This window comes from Elephantulus edwardii, unplaced genomic scaffold (genome assembly GCF_000299155.1).
Source record: "Elephantulus edwardii isolate Elephantulus edwardi_28Jun2011 unplaced genomic scaffold, EleEdw1.0 scaffold00036, whole genome shotgun sequence".
In the NCBI taxonomy this organism is placed as follows: Eukaryota; Metazoa; Chordata; class Mammalia; order Macroscelidea; family Macroscelididae; genus Elephantulus; species Elephantulus edwardii.
Window position 1 is genome coordinate 2,578,399 of NW_006399786.1, and position 18,201 is coordinate 2,596,599.

Consider the following 18,201-nt stretch of genomic DNA (forward strand, 5'->3'; position numbering starts at 1 on the left):
TTTGAACCATGCAGTGTTACCCTGCTCTGTTCTGACTACTGCCTCTTGATCCAAGTATAGGTTTCGTATTAGCACAATTAAATGTTCTGAGATTCCCATTCTTCTCAGAGTTAGCCACTGTTTGTTATGATCCACACAGTCAAATGCCTTTGCATAATCAATGAAACACAGATAGACATTCTTCTGGTATTCCTTGCATTCAGCCAAGATCCATCTGACATCAGCAACAATATCCCTGGTACCAAGACCCCTTTTAAACCCAGCCTGGACTTCGGCAGTTCTCTGCTGATGTGCTGTTCTAATCATTTTTGGATAATCTTCAGTAGAATCTTGCTTGCATGTGGAATCAGTGACACTGTTCTGTAGTTTCCACACTCATTTGGGTCACCCTTCTTTGGAATGGGAACAAATATAGATCTCTTCCAGTCAGTTGGCCCATTTCTTGGTACAACTTGGTGAGCACATCCAGGGCAACATCTGTTATCTGAAGTACTTCAATTGGTATACCATCTATTCCTGGGGCCTTATTTTTTGTTATTTCCTTCAAAGCAGCTTGAACTTCTTCCTTCCTCACCATAGGCTCTTGCTCATATGTTATTTCATTAAATTCTTCTGTATCTGCCAATTCCTTTCTATACAATGACTCAGTATATTCCTTCCATCTTCTTTTAATACTTCCTGGATCATTTAATATTCTGCCCAGAGCATCCTTGATTATAGCAACTCTAGGTTTGAATTTGTTCTTCAGTTCCTTAAGCTTAAGAAATGCTGAGCATGTATGCAGAATGTTTTTCTTTTATTTTTTTTTAATCGATCCAGGATTTTTTTTTGTTTATTTCCAGTTTGCTTATAATTAAGTCGCTAATTGATTAAACTTTAGGACTTGCATTTTATACAACCTTAACATCAGAATTTTTTTTTCTGTTTATTGTTGCCCTATTTTGACTTAATACTATTTTCTCTTAAGGACTTGTGATTGTTAGTGTGTTAGAATTTTTAATTGAAATGTATAACTCATTCTTTCTCTTTGAACTTCATATTTGGGGGGGAGGGAATTCCTATTTTGCGCATGTTAACAAAATAGACCAGTTCTTGGGAAAACACATCATTTTGGAAAAGGTAGAGAAGTCAGAGAAAGAGAGGAAGACTGTTGAAAGCGGAAGAAATTGAATTGCCACAGTGACTGTTAACAGTGGGCTTAAGTGTATCATAGATGGTGAGGCTAGCAGAAGACAAAGCATGGCTCAGATTGGTTGTTCATAGTGTTGATATGAGTTGCAGTGAACTTGATGGCACCTAAAAACAATCCTTTGACATGACTTTGTTAACTTTTATCTTACTTGTAGAAATAATCTGGTTTTATGGTTCTTAACAAAATAATACTCCCTGAAATTAAGAAATTGAGACAATTTAAAAATAAAAATGCCTATTGATGTGAATTGTGTGTTCTTTATTTTAAAGAAGGTATATATCAAAGAAACTTGGATGTTCAATTAGTTCCTTTGAGACATACACCATTCTTAGCAACTTAACCTGCTTCTGTAAATTCATGAAGCTCTAGAAGATAATTTAGTATGTGAAATCTATTCAGACTAGTACTTAATTGGAAATAATCTTTTGTATAGTAGATAAGTTGGATTTAGATACCAACAGCAGATGGAAAATTGCATTTTGGCATGTGATGAGAAAACACTATGTTGTTTGAAAACAATACCAATAGTTTTTCATCAATAAATCATCAGGATACATATAATTGTTATATATTAACATTTTCAACTAAATATGAGCAAAAGGAATAGAATTCATTAAAAACAAAAGTTCATGAATTTACTCACATTTCTTCTTTCCCCTGTATCTTCAGGTTAAGTACAGATGGCACAGAGAGAGGTGTTGTAAACCTTTGTTCCATGGATTCAGCAGAAGCCTTAAAATTACAAGATATTACATTAAAGTATGCTTATATTTCTGGTAACAAAAACATATTTCCTCATTTTACATTGATTGAATCATCTGCTCTGAATTTTACTTGATGTCTTTTTTTTCTCTTGCTCCCTCAGCGGTCAGATACAGCTGGATGCGTCTCCAGTGTGTGAGGTAAGGATCTTGTCACAGAATACAGTCACTGTGCTATGCTGAGATTTATCAAGAGGTGCAGGCTTCATTCATGAGGAAAATGTTCAAATTTAGGATGTGTTCCTGAGGCTTTTGTGAATTCTCACCAAAATGCTCTAGTTCTCATGCTCACTTATTCTATACCCAACTGTTGGTCACCCCATATGCTACAGAGTAGAACTCCTCCGAAGGGTTTTCTTGGTGCAGTCTTTATAGCAGCAGCACAATGGCTCCATTGGCATATGGGCTAGTGCTCAAATGCAAACCATTTGTACCACTAACACTCAGGAACTTACTCTATATTTCCTTGAAGATGAAAATGATCTATTTCCAGTTATTTGCTCTGAGACAGTCTTTTTGGTAGAAAGTGCACCTGTGCTGGGTCAAGAAAGTGTATCACCATTGGAGACAGGTTTTAGAGACAAGAAATAAGTCTGTAAACCAGGTGAAGTAAGCTAGAAAGGACTTAACACACAAGAACAAACCATTTGGGGAATTTATAGGAGAAGGAAAGAGCATAGTCAAGAGGAAATGGCTAGGGGCACTTAGTGGCAAGGTAGTAATAGGTCCAAAAGTATTATTGCTGCTGCTGTTATGTCCTATCAAGTGAGCACTGACTCATAACTGGCCCTCCAGCAGGTTTTCAGAGGTAATAAATCGCATTGTTGTTGTTAAGTGCCGTCAAGTCGCAGGCAACTCATAGCGACCCTATGAAGGAGAGTCCTCGACACTTGGGTGTCTCTTATCCTATCTACATGTTCATAGGGTTTCTGGAGGCAAGCTATTACGGAAGTGGATGCCACTCCTCCTTCCAAGATAAATCTCATAGGAAAGCATTTTCAAGCTTTTTTCCATGGAGGAGTCAGTGCGTGTGACCATATGTCTTCAGGTTGGCAGTGCATCTCCTCACCACACGGCCACCAGAGCTCCTTCAAATAGTATTACGTGAGGTGATATTTGTAGAGAAGATTTATTAGAGTTTGTATTTGGATGGCTGTAGAGAGATCCATTTTGACATGAAACTAGAGCTCAACCTAGAAGGTTCCAGAGAAAGAGAAATTACCTGACTCAGAGTGAGACTGGTTTGAGATGGTGAGTTACATGTGAAAAGTAAGTTCTAACCTGCTCCATCCTTTCTTGCTTGGTCTGGAGTGATTAGACACTCAGGTCGTAAAGCCAGTTTAGAGGTATCTGCTCATGAACTGCAGTCAAGCAATCTCACACAGTTCAAAGGTGGTATCCTGACAGCATGATTTAGGACCAGGTTATTTGGGGTATAGGCGCGCGCGCGCGTGTGTGTGTGTGTGTGTGTGTGTGTGTGTGTGTGTGTGTGTTTTAAAATTCCCCTGTGATCTTGTGCCTTTCAGAGGCACTTTTGCTTTGTAGCATTTCTACAACCTGTGAACTAGTGATTGCTCCCTAGGAGACACTGGACTCAACTCTCCTCTGAGGGAATCCTTTACTTTGTGGATAGTTCAGATAGATTTTTCTATGAAGTCAACATTGTAGTCTTAGAAAATGTGAGTATGACCCTCTTGGCTGCCTAAATACACTAATTCATTCATGTATTGCGTCTTCATTATGCATCTGTGCACCAAGGTTATGATGCAAGTGAGAAAGAGACTGTTCTTTTGTCAGCAGTTCTACTACTTGATAGAACACATATGCACTATTTTTTCTTTCTTTTAGGTACAACATGATCTAACATCACAGAGTAATGGGAGCCAGTACTCTCCACATGAAGTAAGTTTCTTGAAGATGAAAGGAAGCAGAGGTACTGCTTGAAAGCTGAATCAGAGTGCCTTTTACAGAAAGATAGAATCTAAGACTTTGGTGATTAATGAGTTAATCAAGTATTGAAGATTCTCTCTGTCTCATTCTCGTTAGCACTTGTATGGTTTATCTGCCTCTATTCGTAATTACAAATTAATTTTTAAAACAAAGTTTTAAAAGACCAAATATGAGAACTGCTTTAGAGAGTAGCTTTGTCCCAAACCAAATGAAGTAAACCCCAGTTGGCAGCACTGAGAGTGTCTTGTTACTCATAAGTGATTCAGCTTGTGGTGTCCCTCTAGAGGCGACACTGATTCATTGTCATCTGTTTCTTCATCTCATACTGTGAGAGTCTTCATGTGTGTCTGGATGTGTGTGTATGAAAATTGTATTTCTAATAATATATAATTATTTCATATAATAATGTGTATAAAATGTATATTTATGTTTGCACGTGTGTGTGCACATGTATGCATGTACACCTGTATATATGTGTAATGTGTTTATAGAATAATACATCTTATTATTGTTGGGGAGCATTGGTGACCTAGTGGTAATGATTTGGGCTGCCAGTGAAAAGACAGGTGATTTGAATCCAGCACTGCTGTGCTGGTGAAAGATGGGCAGTCTCCCCCTGTGTGGTTCACTGCTTCTGAAAACCCAATGGAGGGTCAGCTGTGGGTCAGTTCTGACGTTACAATAACCAACAACAACAATTATTATTTATAATAATATGTTGTTGCTATGTGCCTTTGAGTCGCCTGCAATTCATAGCGACCTTATGTACAACAGCCCTGTGCCAATCTCACTGTCTCCGACACACCCACCCTTATTACCCCTCTCACTGAATCAATCCACCTCATCGAGGGTCTTCCCCTCCTGTGCTTTCCCTCCACCCTCCCAAGCATGACGTCCTTTTCCAAGGACTAGTCCCTCCTTGCAGCATGACCAAAGTATGTCAGATAAAGCTTCAGAATCTTTGCCTCCAAGGAGCAGGATTTAACCCTCTCCAGGATGAACCTGTTCGTTTTCTTAGCAGTCTGTGGTATATTCAGTACTCTTCTCCAAGACCACAGCTCAAAGACATCAGTACTCCTTCTATCTTCCCTAATCATTGTCCAACTGTCTGATGCATAGCAAGTGATTGCAAAGACATAGCCTGTGCCGGGTGCACCTTAGTCTCCAGAGTAACTCCATTGCTCTTCAGTACTTTGGAGAGGTCCCTAACAGCAGACTTTGCCATCACAGTGCGTCTTTTAATTTCCTGGCTGCTGGTGCCAAGAGAGTTGCCTGTGGAGCCAAGCAGACTAAAGCTGTGAACAATCTCAATCTCTTCACCATCTATCCTGATGCTACCAATTGGCCCGGTGGTGAGAATCTTTGTTTTCTTGACATTGAGCCTCAATCCATATTGAAAGCTGCAGTCCTTGACCTTTTGCAGCAAGTGCTTTAGGTCCTCCTCAGTTTCAGCAAGCAGGGTGGTGTCATCTGCATAAGGCAGATTGTTGATGAACAATCTAATCCTGATCCCACACTTTTCCTCATACAGCCCAGCCTCCTGGATAATCTTTTCTGCATACAGGTTGAAAAGATATAGAGATAGGACACATCCTTGGCATACAACCTTCCCAATTTTGAACCATGCAGTGTTTCCTTGCTCTGTTCTAACGACTGCTTCCTGGTCCAAGTATAGGTTTCGCGTTAACACAATCAGGTATTCTTGGATTCCCATTCTTCTCAGAGTCAGCCACAGTTTGTTATGATCCACACAGTCAAATGCCTTTGCATAATCAGTGAAACACAGATAGACATTCCTCTGGTACTCCCTGCTTTCAGCCAAGATCCAGCTAACATAAGGTACAATATCACTAGTACGACAAACCTTCTAAAGCCCACCTACACTTCTGGCAGTTCTCTGTTGATAAGCTTTTCCAGTCGTTTTTGGATAATCTTCAGCAGAAAATATATGTGGGTATAATATGTGTATATCTGTAGAATAATGTTCACCTGTTATTGTATATTTTCCCCAGACTTACCACACAGAAAGAGAGGAAGGCTCTCAGTGAGATAGATTGACCCAGTTATTACTACAGCAGTAAGCTTGAGCATGATGGAAATTACAAAGATAGTGTGGGATAGGGCAAGATTCAGATCGCTGAACCATAGGGTCACTATGAGTCGTAATCAATTCCGCGACATCTAATAACAACATAAGATGTGTGTATATGTCAAAGTGTGTCATAATAATATGTTAATAAATGTGTATATGTGTTTATGTATCATACACAGACTCCACTTTTTAATGTTCACACGCTGTGTTGAGGGAAGAAAGGGCTGCTAGTTTTACAAGGTTGTAAAAATATTTTTAAAATGACAAGTCCGTGAACTGTGATAAAGCAAATTTTTTTTTCAATATTTCTGCCACCGGGAATTCTAGCCATATGAAGAGACAACTGTAATCTTATCTTTTAGCCAGACTGGTAAATGCAGAAGGTGGCGCTTATATGATAACCCTGAATCTTAGAAGCCTGCCTGGTTCTGCTCCCGTGTTGAAATTTCTTTTCCTTCTGCCTCCCCAGCTGAGCGAGAATTCCCCTGCCATCTCTCCTACCACAAGCAGCACAACTGTGTTTGGCCTGAAGCCTAGATCAGGTAAATTACAACCTAAGCCTGTTGTTACACTTGAAACAAAAAACTCAGTGGTTTCTCATTAACCTTGTAAATTGATACATAATTAATGTGAAAGTCCTTGTCAACTGGTGGCTAATTCATTCAGATCCTGGCATCCCTTGCTGCATTTAGGGTCTAGAGCTAGAGCTTTATATTCGTAGAAGTTCAGCTTTATATTCGTAGAAGTTCAGCTCGTTAGTCCATATTACATCAGTGCCTCCTTTGGAATCAAAGTGAAGGAAAAAAAATGGTAATGAAGGTGTGTACTGAAGCAGAAAATCGTCTGAAACCAGTAACAAAATCTGAATGTGGTTCATTTAATGAACAGTTTGCTAGTTGGGATGCCATTTTGATGAGGAGACACAAATGTTCCAAAGATTCTTCTTCACTGCATTGTGATGGAAACAGAGCCAGAATGGTATTTGCATTAAATTAATTAATCAATCAGTCAATCAATCAATCCATTAATTCCGCTTACTCTGAAACATAGCTTATAGTCTGAGAGTGGAGTTTGTTTCCTCAAACTGACTTTTTAAAGGTGGTTCCTCCAAAAAGCCCAATGTCGAAAGCAAAAGAAAAAAAAAAAAGAAGAAAATGACCTGTATTAATTTATATAGACCATTTTGACTCAGAGTTGACAAGGAAGCCAGTTCTCTCTAGGCTCAAGTTTAAAAGCATCTCAGGGTGATGGTTTATGAGTAGGTCACCTCACCTCCAGGCTAACCAGAAATCTAGACTCCAGGAGATTTAAACTCTGTACCTGACATGTTAAGTAAAGAAGAGAGAATCTGTGGAAATTTTTGCCCAGAGAAGATAAAACAGCTATTACTTTGCTACAGTGTTTCTGGGCCTGTGCTGAGTGAAGTTTCATGGGCTGCCTGTGGACGAGTGACTCCCTTTTGAGATTCCTCCCGTCCTCATTTGCTTCTGGAGCAAATTTAGTGTGCTCCCCCAACTTATGCCAACAGGGTGGTGACTTCAGGGCTTAGGTGAGGGGGCTAGAGTCAGAAAGACGTTGGTGATTGTGGAGTTAGATGGCAAAATAGGAAAATGGGGCCTCCTCCTGACCCTCCTCAAGCAAGATACCAGCAAACAGTGGTAAGACACAGAGGAGAATTCTAGAACCTTGAGTCTAAAAAGGAAGAAGATAATGAAGTACTTCAGATACCACCTGAGGGAAGAAATGAAATTAAAACATCAGATAAGAAGACTGATGGAGCACAGAACTGCCCATTTTGAAAGGTGGTCTGGCCTTCTGAGGAACTGCAGATTGCAACAATAGTCACACCACTAGCAGCTGTCTGATGGCAAAAAAAAAAAGGTATGATTACCTCCTTTTTTCTCCATATCCCCCCGGGGAGCAAGAGAACGACTTTCCTCCCACCACAAGCACCCATTCCCGCACTCCTGAGGCCAGGCCCTCACCATTTTGTATCTTGTGCCAGGAGCAGGCATGTGACTCTGCTGCACTCAGAGACCCCTGTGGAAGCCTCTGGACTGTGCTGGGCCTGGCCTGAAACCATCTTCTGAATTAGTGGGAACACCAGCTCTGACTGGGATCCTTACTTCTTTCTAGAAACCCTTGGGGATACATTGCTATCTGTACACTATGATCACATTTGAAGCAGATGTCTTTCCTTAGACATCTCAGGCTGTCAGTGTCTGTCTCTTCAAACTAGACATCTCTGCCAGGATACCATGCCTGTACCCCAAATATGAGCTGGCAATGACACTATCCCTAGACAGGCAAACTGCCCTGGGCTCCTATGAGGTCAGCAGAATTCCATCCCAGGGTGGATGCTGTACCTGTTAATCCCCGTAGGCTAGAAAAGGTAGTGTCCATAGCCCAGCTTAGATTTGAGACCTCAGTCACCTTTCAAATGAATAGAAACTTTAACCTCACTGGTCACCCTATCCACAAATTTCTGTTGCGCTGCAGACAAACTGGCTCAGAGCAGACCTCTTGCCTTCCCCCGCCACACCAGTGGTAGAAGAGCCAAGCAGTTGTCCAGCCCACCCTTCTCCCTTTTCTCTCTCCTGTTTTTTAAAATTAATTAATCACTTTTGGGGGTATTTTTCCCCATTTCAAGTTCAGGGATCTGTTACCTTCTTTTAAGCCTTTCCCTGCTTCAGTCCTTTTGATTGAACATTAGCTTACACTCACTATGAATATTTTTATGTGAATTACATTAGAAGGCTTATGCGCTCAAAAGCCAGAGCTCCTCAGGAACTCATCTCTTCTTTGACTTTTTTCCAGTAAAGCTTTTTGGAAACAGCAGAAGTTACACATGTGTTTATTTTGAAGAGATACTCATGGCAAAAGAACAAAAATGGCCCTTTTTGAAAACTACTTTGCTATTTTTTAAAAGCATACACCAAAAGATGACTTTTTAAAAAGGAAGTTTTCTTTTTTAATTCCTAAAGCAAGTTCATTCATTGTGGCTAGGTTAATTTTATTTTTAACATTAAGTATGTCAACTTATTTCTGTGTTATAAATAAAAACCATCAAGTTTGAATAGATGAGATTCTGAAAGTTGACTTAATGTTTTTTTGAATGAAGCCTTATGTTTTGTTTTTGTTTTTTATTCTTTGAATTTTTTGTTCTTACCTCCAAAAAAAAGTCCAAATATTCATTACTAGACCCACATCTTGATTTTAGTAGCATTGTATTATGGTAGAATAAAAACTTGATGTCAGTCCAGAGACTAAGATACACCTGATCCAGGCTGTAGTCTTTGCAATTATTTGCTATGCATCATAAAGCTGGACAGTGACTAAGGATGGTAGAAGAATTGATGCCTTTGAGCTGTGGTGCTGGAGAAGACTATTGAATATACCACAGACTACTAGGAGAACAAACAAGTTTGTCCTGGAGAGTGTGAAACCAGGCTGCTTCTTGGAGACAAGGATTCTGAAGTTCCATCTGACATAATATGGGTATGTTGTAAGGAGGGACCAGTACTTGGAGAGGGACATCATGCTTGGAAGAGTAGAGGAATTGCCCAGGAGAGGAAGATCCTGGACGAGATGTATTGACTCAGTGACTGGGGATATGGGAGTAGATGTGTCAGAGACAATGAAGTTGGCTTAGGATAGTGCAAGGTTTCACTATGAACTACAGGTGATTGAATGGCATGTAACAGCAACACCATCTCTTAAAATGTATGAAATTAATATATGAATATTTAATCCAATGGAAAGATGTTACCATTTCATAAATTACCAACTGCAAAGTTCTTTAAATAGACTGACATTTATTGGTTTATTTTTTAAGTACCTCTACTAGTGTCAAGGTTAGACTAGTATCAAAGACAGTTTTGAGAGGTCTTTTATATTGAAGGGTTGAGGAAAGATTTGTCTAAATTCAGCTACCACTAAAACACACTGGTAGACCCACTGATGTGTTTCAAGAGAAATTTTGTATTTCGTTGGAAAAGATTATGAATGAGAAATACTGCTTCTGTAATGGTTTTATTTCTAAATAATAGATATCTGTTCCTGTATTAAGCATTACGTTATGTGACAAACTTTTTGTGTGAAACTATTTACTAAGAGTGTAAGTTGTTTGCAAAGTCTGAAAAAATTATCTAGTAGGTCTTTTGCTTTTTATCTGCATAATCTGTGGGCGCTCTTTCGTTCTGTCAACTGATGTGTTTCAAACCGTGCTTTACATTAGTGGGGTTGTGGAACTGTTACAATTAACAATATTAACTGCATGCAAAGTATGTGATTGATAAGTACTAATACTCAGTTTTATCGTTCTTTTTATTCCATGCACCATCTTTCATTCTTCTCCTATATTGTATGTTTGAAATTAATCCCATAAAAATGAAATCTACTTCATTTCCATACAAACCTTATTCCATTTGTGAAATGCTGCTGCCCTTTGGTTTGTCCTGGTCCTCGTGCAACTATACGTGGACTGGATCTCACTGTCCTGCAGACCCAGCCCTCACTCTTCCTCCTATCTCCTTCAACAAACTTACACAGGCACAAACTTGGGACAGCTCTAGCTACAGCATTCCATCAGAAGGAGACAGTGACAATGGTAGGTGGCTTTGCACTTATCCTTCAACTTGCTCATAAGTCAGCCAGTGGAGAGAAGGGACATTCATTTCTGTACACCTGTTCAGATGCATGTTTAATACAGGAAATCACATATAGAACCCATAAAAATGCATGTGGATTATTCTCTAGCAGCTTTTCAAACTAATTTCTTATCTTGAATATTCTAAATTTCCAGGAATAATTGAAAATCATTCCTGATTTTTCTTCCAGAGTTTTTTGAATTGTTGATTGTTTGCAAAGGTTTCCCTGTCTGGGTGATCTGTGCTTGCTTCTGCTTCTGAACTAAATGTATTTAGAGATTGTTCTTTTATTATGTGTTCTCTATGTGAATCATACAAAGTAGGTAAAGTTGCCTTGACTGAGCCTAGGTTTATCCTGAAAGCAGTGTTACATGTTGGGACCAACCTAAGAAGAGACATTATTGTGCTGTCTCCTTTTTACAGTTTATTTGCACATTTTGACTTTTAATACTTTTTCTGAGTGTAAGTTCGTTTAGATAATATTTAAGAGTTTTTTCCTAAGAATCAAATGTGCAATTAAAAATCTAGTCAGAATTATGATGCGTATCTTTTAAGTAGTGTTATGAACTCTCTTAAATAGCTTTAGACACTAAAATAAGTAAGTAAAATTGTTAATCCATTACTACATCTATCTGAACTCTCATTTTAGTCTATTGCTAGTTCACATTTTAGGTATTTTACCTCAAAATACAAAGTGATAAAAGTCGTGTTCAGTGGTACAGAGGGTATGATTTACCAGGACGAGAGGTGAATACTGTATTGACTATTGTATTGACTTGTAACTACAGTGCCAACACAATGGGAAAATATGTTTGCTGTTGATACATTTTATCTAAATATGTTATAGGCAATTTCAATGAAATATACTTTTTAAACTTGTTAAGATCCTTGGTCAAAATGAACCAGAAATGTGAAAATAAAATCCTTATATACAAGGATAATATATACTTCTGAATCCATTTATAAAAGGGAATTTATTATCTATTTTTTAAGGTTTAAAAAAGAAATATCACTGAAAACCGCAATGATATAGAAGTTTCTTCTCTTATATCCTTTATTAACTCCGAAAGTTAAGGAAGGATTGAACGGACATTTCCTTGTTAAACAGTTCTTTAAAAGTAGGGAGTGCTGGAGGTGTAGTCTGGAGGAAGTTGTGCTGCTGAATCAGTGGTTATATGATTCTAGTGCTTTGAATATACCAGAGACTCCACAGGAGAAAGATGGGCAGTCTCCTCCCCTACCATTTACTGTCCTGGAAACTCAGTGGGCGGATCAGCCATGAGTGGGTTCTGACTCAGTAGCAATGAGTTTGCATTTTGTCATCTGTTTGTTTTAGTTAAAAATAAAAAGGGAAAGACATTTATTAATTTTCAGAAATCCTGATTATGTCTGGGTCTGATTTTTAAGAAAATAAAGCCTAGAGTGGAAAGATTTATATGTGATTTGATTTTTCCTTAGACATTAATGATATCTGAAATGTAAAAGACTTCCTTTGAAGCTGTGCAAGAACCAGACATGCCGAAAAAGTTTCTGTCTCTGTGGGTGAGGTAGGGACCTCTGGTGGCACAGTGAGGAGGGAATGGGACGGTCATCTCAAAGTTAGGCAGTGTGAATCCACCAGCTACTCTGAGGGACAAAGATGGATAATCTCCTCCCATGAATTTTATAGCCTCTGAAAATCCAGTGGAGGGTCAGCTTTGAGTTATTTCCATCTTGACAGCAGTAACAACAACTTAGGTGACGTGACCTGTCTGCTATTGCTACGAAAGGACTCCAGTCTACTTTTCCTATTCTTACCTCCTCTTCTTAGATGATGATGATGTTGTTATGTGCCACGGAGTCGATGTGAGACTCGTAGCAACTTTACGAACAACCGCCCTGAACCTTGCCCTATCCTGAGCCAACCTCACCATCTCCAGCACACCTGACCCCATTGCTATAGGCACTGTGTCAGGCCATCTTGTCAGAGGTCTTCCTCTCCTGTAGTGGTCCTCTACCCTACCAAGCATGATGTCCTTCTCCAGTGACTAACCCCTCCTGACAACGTGTCCAAAGGATATGAGACAGAGTTTCACCATCTTTGCTTCCAGGGAGCACCTTGGTTCCACTTTCTTTGGTACAGGTGATCCTATTCTGTACCCACATACTGGCATTTCAAAGCAGGGTATGTCATCAGTTTTGTTTCCTTACATATTCTCCATTATACAGTCTTCATAATTAATCTCTTAACCTTTGCAAATTAGACAGCAATCTTATTACCATCTCAACCTCATAGAATGTAACTTGCCTTCCATTGGTACTATTTAATTCTTTACTCATTTTGGTAAATTGGCATTTTTATACCTTGCTTATTGTTACTTATATTAGTGTTTTTCTTTCCTTTTCAATATTGCACTCCTAACCGGGCATGAGATGGATTGACTCAGTGACTGGGGTCATAGCGTTGGTGTCTTGGAGACAATGAAATTGGCTCAAAATAGGGCAGGATTCAGAACTGTTGTAGGTAGAGTTGCTATGAGTCACAAGAGACTCAACGGCACATAATAATACCACCACTACAATATGTCTCTCTTGAAATTCTACATTTTTTCTAAAACTCATTGGTCAAAGAGATTTTTATGAATAACAAGCTAGATATAAACTTCATAGGAATTGGAATTCTCCCATCTCCGGAATCCTACAACCTGTGAGGGCTGGAGGAAGGGGATGAAGTGCAGACAGAGCTCTTTCTGCCCTTTGAATGGGACCCTTCCACTTCTGTTTCTTCTTAAATGGAGAAAACTCATTGCTACAGTTTCCTTTACTCTTCTATTCTCTTTCTAAATGATCTTTTAAATACCCCCAGACAGTGGAGAAGCCCACATTGGCCTCGTATACATGTTTTCTCTTATTAATTTTAATCATGCACTACTGGTAATATCTCCCCCTTAAAAAAAAACAAACAAGGAAACTGAAGGCAGAGGTTTTTCAGTAGTCCAAACCCAGGAACCGTCTGGACACGTTTCAGACTCTAGATACCGAGCCCACACTCAGAGAGAGATACTGAGGCATGTGTTCTCACCTGCTATTTAAACATTGAAAGTTTTTACGAGTTCTTTATGGGATGTTAAATAACAACCCATGTTGAACACAACTCTTGGTGTAGGTACCATCCAGCAAACAGCAAATAGAAACTGCCCTGTGCTGCGCCATCATCACGATCTTACGGAAACCCTCTAAGACCTTCCAGGGCATGAAACTGGAGCATTTCTTGGGGACAGGGAGTGCACATGATTCCTTTTAAGATACTAGAAAGGATTCACAGTCCAGAATGACAGCTCATGATATTTTTCCAAAGCCACCTATCACTGCCTTTGAATTTTTTTTTTCACTAGGTAACATTTGCCTTTGAATTTTTATACCTTAAGCATAATAGCCATTACAGATTCTTAACTTTAATGGGGATTGTTGGAGAGTTGAATTTTGAGGATCACAAGAGGTGAGCCTAGTGCATAAGGAGTTGTACTGCTAAACCAATGTCAGCGGTTCACCTGCTCTGAGGCAGATAGATGGGTAGTCTCCTCACAGTGTATGCATAGGTGATGCAGATTACAACCTCTGAAAACCCTCTGGAGGGTCAACTTATGAGTTGGCTCTGACTCAGTGGCATATAACAACAGTATGTGGTCTTTGGAAAACCTTGTATTTTTAGAGAAATTCCTCACACTGATTTAAATTCAAGTAACAAATTTCAGGATTTATGCAAAAATTTATGCAAAATACATTACATGTAATAATTTTAAATAGCATTTCAGTCAGTTTTTATTGGTTCATTGAAAGATACTCTTTATTGCTTCATTAAAAGGTATTCTTTACACCAATTAGAGAAAGTGCACATCTTGAGATAGTGAATCAGCCTGCTGTCAGGTCCATGCCAGCTCATAACCGCCTCGTGTCTCCAAGCAGAGCTGCGCTCCACAGAATTTTCAGTGTGTGGAAATAAATCACCAGGTCTTTCTTCCAAAGTTGTTCTAGGTGGACACGAATCTCTGACCTTTTGTTTAGTATTTGAATGCTTGACTGAGCTACCCAAAACTTCCTCCAAATATCTTTTGGGCATTCTTTTTATGATGGACATTATACTTGTTACACTGGATACAGGTGAATAACAGATAAAATCTTTTCTGAAATGTCATTCTTGCAATCATGTCTAAGAACACAGCTTTAAAAGATAAAAAAAGCAGATAACTAATTATCAGGATAGAATATCTCTGCAGAAATACCATCTAAATAGGCTTAGCTTTGAATAAAGGAGATTTTAAAGCAGTTACTTCATTTTCTCATCTCAAAGCTCGTCACTACTTTGTGACAGGTGAATTTAAGAGTGGAGAAGGTCCACTGGAAATACAGAATTGTAATGGGGAGAAAAATACCTGTGTTATGAAGTACAAAGACATGTGTGAGAAATAAACTTCATAACCTTACCATGGATTGAGGTTACTCATAACCCTGAAGCTGAAGATGGGGAGGAAAGAGAAGGAAAAGGTAGAACTACAAGAAAGAAAATAAAACTGGGAAAACAAACAAAAATATTATAGAGCATATAACCAAAGCTGTCTTGATGGTCCCAGTATAATCATCTTGTCATAGCAGACCTGCAGGATAAGTGTGCTAATAACTTTCATTCCCATTAGATTTAAATTCTCACATAGGTCTAGAAAACTTATAAAATTATACTCACGGTTTCCTATGAGTTTGTTCATATAAAATAATTGTTGGGAAAACCACCATTGAATTGTGTTTTGACACTTTTTTTTTAATTGCTTAACATTTGCACAGCAAATCCCAGGCATGCATTTTTTTTCTTTCCATTTTGTATTTTGGAGGCACAGAGGAAGTTAAAATGAAAAGGGATGCCAGGAATAAGGACCCCAAACACTCCTGCATGATTGTGCTACCTCACAGAGGCCCCAGCAAGGCATTGATACTTGGACTGAGGTCTGTTAAACAGAAGCCCACAGTTCATTCGACTTCCTGATGGCTTTATATTCTGAATGAAATGTGCCAGTAAAAACATATTGAAAATACTAAGCATGTAGTATTAGATAAGATTACCCTTAGAAAAAAGGCAAAGGGAAGCAAAGGCTCCAAAGGAAACATTCCATTTGTGTAAACAGCACTGCAGTGCCTCTCGCTGGCCTGCGTGCTCTGCCTGCTTCTGTCTGCATTCCCGGACTTGGTCGGTAAATTCAGTTTGCTTTTTTCCTTTGAAGATGTGGGTTCGTTCTAGATTTTATATTTTATTTACATGCACGCACACACACCCTCTTTATATATATATACACACACCTCTCTCACACACGCCCCTATCTCTATATAATATATGTAAACATACTTACATATAGCATATTTATATATTCACACACATACCCCTGTGGGTATGCATACTCTAAATTGCATGGTTTCTGTGTGAGTCTATATATTATGGAAATAATTAAAGAACACTTCTTTTTGAGTCCTGCTTATGATGCCAGAAGCGAACTGTGCTTTGTAGGGTTTTCAGTGGCCGATTTCAAGAAGCAGGTCACCATACCTTTCTTCTTAGTCACCTCTATGGTTCCAAACTGTCAACCTTTCAGTTACTAACAACTCTTAACCATTTGCACCACCTGAGACTTCCTTATGATATAATCACAAACTTAATGCATTCCTCCACGTCTTCCTCACTGCTTATGTCTTCAGACCTTTATTTCCTTCTTTCCTGCTACTCTAGAAACATCTCATCTCCCTCTGCTTTGTCACCCTGTCATTCCTTTGCCAACCTTGCTTGAAAGAGTCAGACTTGTTTCTTACGAGTGTGGCTTTTGTGGGCCTTGGAAACAACCCTTCTGAGACATGCCTGTAACATTTCTGTGTACATTATAGCAGAGGTCTGAGCCTCCCAAAGCATTATAACATCCTTCTTTCTCCATTGATGGACTTAACTTCCCTAGAGTCTTCTCCATAGGGAGATTGTCTGCTAACCCAAGGGTGGTGTCTCTCTGGCAGTTCGAATCTGCCAGCAGGTCCACATGAGAAAATCCCTCAGTCTCCTTGTTTGCGTTTACTGCTTTGGCAAACCTGCTGATTCATCAGGTTTTCAAGATGGTAGTTCATTAAAAGTGGAGACTGCATGTCTTTCTTCCTAGGAACTGCTAGTGGATTTGAACCACTGACCTTTTGATTAATAAACCAACACATTACACACTATGCCATCAGAGCATAAGGTTGTTTGGTTCAAAGGTACAAAGTGAGATTCACATGTCATATTTGGGTGAAAATAATTGGTAATATGTCTTGAACTCATCTTTTTCTTCAAAGTATTATACTTATAAAGGGAATTTAATTTTTAAAACCCAGTAAATTGCAGAAGTCTCCAGAGTAGCACATTAAGAAACATTCGTCCATTAAAAAAGAAAAAGAAACATCATCTGGATAGAATAACAATTACACCACCTTATTCTTCATTTCTTAATTCTTGTAGTTATAACTATTAAATTTTCACTATCCTAAAGCATCTTTTTGTGGGGTTTTGATTTCTAAAACTGAAGTTCTCTGCCTAAAATTTCTTGTAGGACTTTTCCCCACATCCCTCAAACACACACAGTCTTTAAGATGTGTAGGACAGAGGAACCAAAGCTTCAAACATATCCTTTGCCCCTCTTGCACACACAGACAGTGGACAGCTTTAAGAGGATAAAAACCTCTCTTCTTGTTGTTATATGCCATAGAGTCGGAACCAACTCACAGCTGATCCTCTCAACAGATTTTCAGAGGCAGTAACTGGCACAGGAAGAGAGCACCCATCCTTTTCCAGTGGAACAGCTTGTGGAGAAATTGTGTGCCTTTAGGGTTCCAGCACTAGAATTCTTGCCACTAGGCCACCAGAGCTCCCTTATGGAACATAAAAATTCAAGTTTAAGGGGAGCTCTGGTGGCCTAGTGGAAAGGAGCTGCAACTACAGTCCCAGAGGCGCACGTTTCAAATCCACCAGATGCTCTGCCGGGAAAGGAGGGACAATCTCCTCCTGTACCAGTCAGATCTGATTTGATGGTACACTCACACAAAATAAAAAAATTTTTAAAAAATTTTAAAAAAAATTCAAGTGTAAATCAACCTCACACCTTACTTCACAGTAGAAATCAAGACCCTTAGCTCTTAGTATTCTGCCCTAAGTAAAATATGTCACTTTTTTTTTATTAATCTTTATATTATATTCACAGATTTAGAGCCAACAATCTTTCTCACTTCCTTTCAGAGACAGCACTTGTGTTAATTAATATTTTTGTAACTCTTAAGATATGAAGCCAGTGACCATCTCTCAGGCTGCCTGTGATCTTGCCACCCTTTCTAAAAGTGGTCAGTGTTCACCTCAAAAAGACCTCTCTTTTTTAGGTACACCATCAGTAACATGGTAGAAAGAAAAAATTTTCCATTCTACACTTAAAAAGGAAAGACAGATTCACTCAGCTTTTGACCCAGACATGTGAAACATGCCATGCAATCAAAATAAAATCGGTGTGTATTTTTAACACAGAG

General features: G+C 39.0%; 1 protein-coding gene across 1 annotated transcript in view; it reads left to right on the forward strand.

The window, feature by feature from the left end:
• The window catches only part of LRCH1 (leucine-rich repeats and calponin homology (CH) domain containing 1), a 216,360-nt gene that overhangs the window by 169,734 nt on the left and 28,425 nt on the right, over positions 1-18,201 (forward strand). The window contains exons 12-15 of the mRNA XM_006884551.1: positions 1,862-1,951; positions 2,058-2,094; positions 3,802-3,855; positions 6,465-6,537. Coding sequence (XP_006884613.1) covers positions 1,862-1,951; positions 2,058-2,094; positions 3,802-3,855; positions 6,465-6,537 — 254 coding nt within the window. The remainder of the gene's footprint in view (positions 1-1,861; positions 1,952-2,057; positions 2,095-3,801; positions 3,856-6,464; positions 6,538-18,201) is intronic.